The 1,700-nt window shown below is 38.6% G+C and overlaps 1 protein-coding gene across 1 annotated transcript in view; it reads left to right on the top strand.

The window, feature by feature from the left end:
* The window catches only part of MGA (MGA, MAX dimerization protein), a gene marked incomplete at its 3' end in the record, with an annotated part of 43,888 nt that extends 43,582 nt beyond the window's left edge, over nt 1-306 (top strand). The window contains exon 21 of the mRNA XM_009076585.1: nt 166-306. Coding sequence (XP_009074833.1) covers nt 166-306 — 141 coding nt within the window. The remainder of the gene's footprint in view (nt 1-165) is intronic.
* Between the last annotated feature and the right edge of the window lie 1,394 nt (nt 307-1,700).

Genomic DNA, 1,700 nt, shown 5'->3' with positions numbered 1-1,700 from the left:
GGGAAATCTGGCATTCCATGGTACTTCACATGCTTTCTCTGAGTCCTATTTTCTCAATGTTACAAAAATGTCTAAATAAAATTTGTAAAGGTTTCTGGGAAGGAAAATTACTGTATTAATTTGTGTGTCATTGGTTTATAAATCAGTTCCCTGGCACTTTTCTAGGCCTTTGAAGAAATCCAAGGACTGACGGATCAGGCAGATAAGTTTCTTGGACAGAACACCTTATTGAAACGCAAACGAGACACTCTGATTCGAAAAGTGTCCACACTTTCAGGTGAGACTGGTTTTGGATACAAACTAGCTGTAATAATGAAAGAAAAGGCTTTTGAGAGTGGGAATAGGTGGAGTAATCTGTGGATCCTGGTGCCTCATTAGTTCATGTAAAATTTAGACTCTTGATGCCAAAGACCTGCTAAGCTCTGACTCTGATAGGCTCATCGTGCTGATCAGAAGTGCTTTTGTTTTCCTTCATTCCTAAAGAAAGTGTAGAATGGTCTCTGTGCTGAGAGCTGCAGGCTTGGGTTCCTCTGGAAGGGTGGGGGTGATGGTATCACTTCATTCTGTCACTGGTCACTTCCTGAAATGGTTTTCTGCGCAGTTTTTCACAAGTTTACAGAGTTGTCTCTGATCAGTACCAAAACCTCTGGCTCCTTTGGTCAGCTTTGCAAATACCTCCTTGTACTCCTTTCCCAAGAGCTAGTTCTAGTGGTGCCTTGAAGGCCGCAGCTCTGTCCATGGAACAGAACTGCAGTACATTCTAAGCTGCTGCTCATCCAGACATTTCAAACCAAAACCACATTGTACTCACTGCGTCTTTCTGTCTCATTTGGAGGTATAGGAAAGCTGTGGCACATTTTCTGGCAGTGCCAGAATGTGTGAACAAAGAAAACATTTTTCTTGTAATCTTCTTACCGTTTGGGAATATAAACAGGAGACTACCTGTAAAGTAGAAATGAAAGATGCTTAAATCTTGTGTATTTATGTGAATCAGTTCATGTATATTTGAGGTACTTGATTAAAAAAAATAAGTAAAGTGTGTTTTAGTGGATCCAGTCAAATAATCCAGAAATGTACGAGGGGCCTTTTGGGCAGAGAATGAAAGCAGATAACTTCACAAAATAGTTATGTGATCTTTTGCATTCCTAGTGAAGTGCCTCAAAACTGATGAGGAAAAATCCTCTCTCAGAAGAGTTAGTTAAATAGAGGCTTAATTAAAGATACATCATGATGTTATAACATAAATACTAAGCAGAAAACAAGCTAGTATAGTTACTTCAACTTTGATCACATCAAACTGTGTGCATCTGCAGAAAATAAGTTGTAATATCTGTGTGTTTGCCAAGGTTAAAATTTTCTTGGCAATGGTAAACTCTATGTGAGTTTACCTCTGAAAGTTATTTGAGAAACAGAGTCTATTAGTGCAAGAAATTTCATTCCACGTAAAGGTAACATTTTCTCCGGGCATCATACATTTATCATTAGGAGAGGTGTGAGGATGTTTTTCATAGCTGTGGATGTTTTCAAATAGTACTTGTTCAGCAAGAGCCAGTGCTTGTCCAAGCTGATTTCTGCTTATCAAAGTGGCAGATAAATTCTAAAATGTATGGCTGTTTCTGAAGGAAAAAAACCCAAACTGGAATAACTAGGTAATTGCCTCCCTCTGATATTAAGTACAATGGTTAGAATCAACCGTGTTA

Source organism: Acanthisitta chloris, unplaced genomic scaffold (assembly GCF_000695815.1).
Source record: "Acanthisitta chloris isolate BGI_N310 unplaced genomic scaffold, ASM69581v1 scaffold11046, whole genome shotgun sequence".
NCBI classification, from domain to species: Eukaryota; Metazoa; Chordata; class Aves; order Passeriformes; family Acanthisittidae; genus Acanthisitta; species Acanthisitta chloris.
Note: the sequence above shows the minus strand (reverse complement) of the source record. Positions and strands in the feature narration are given on the sequence as shown.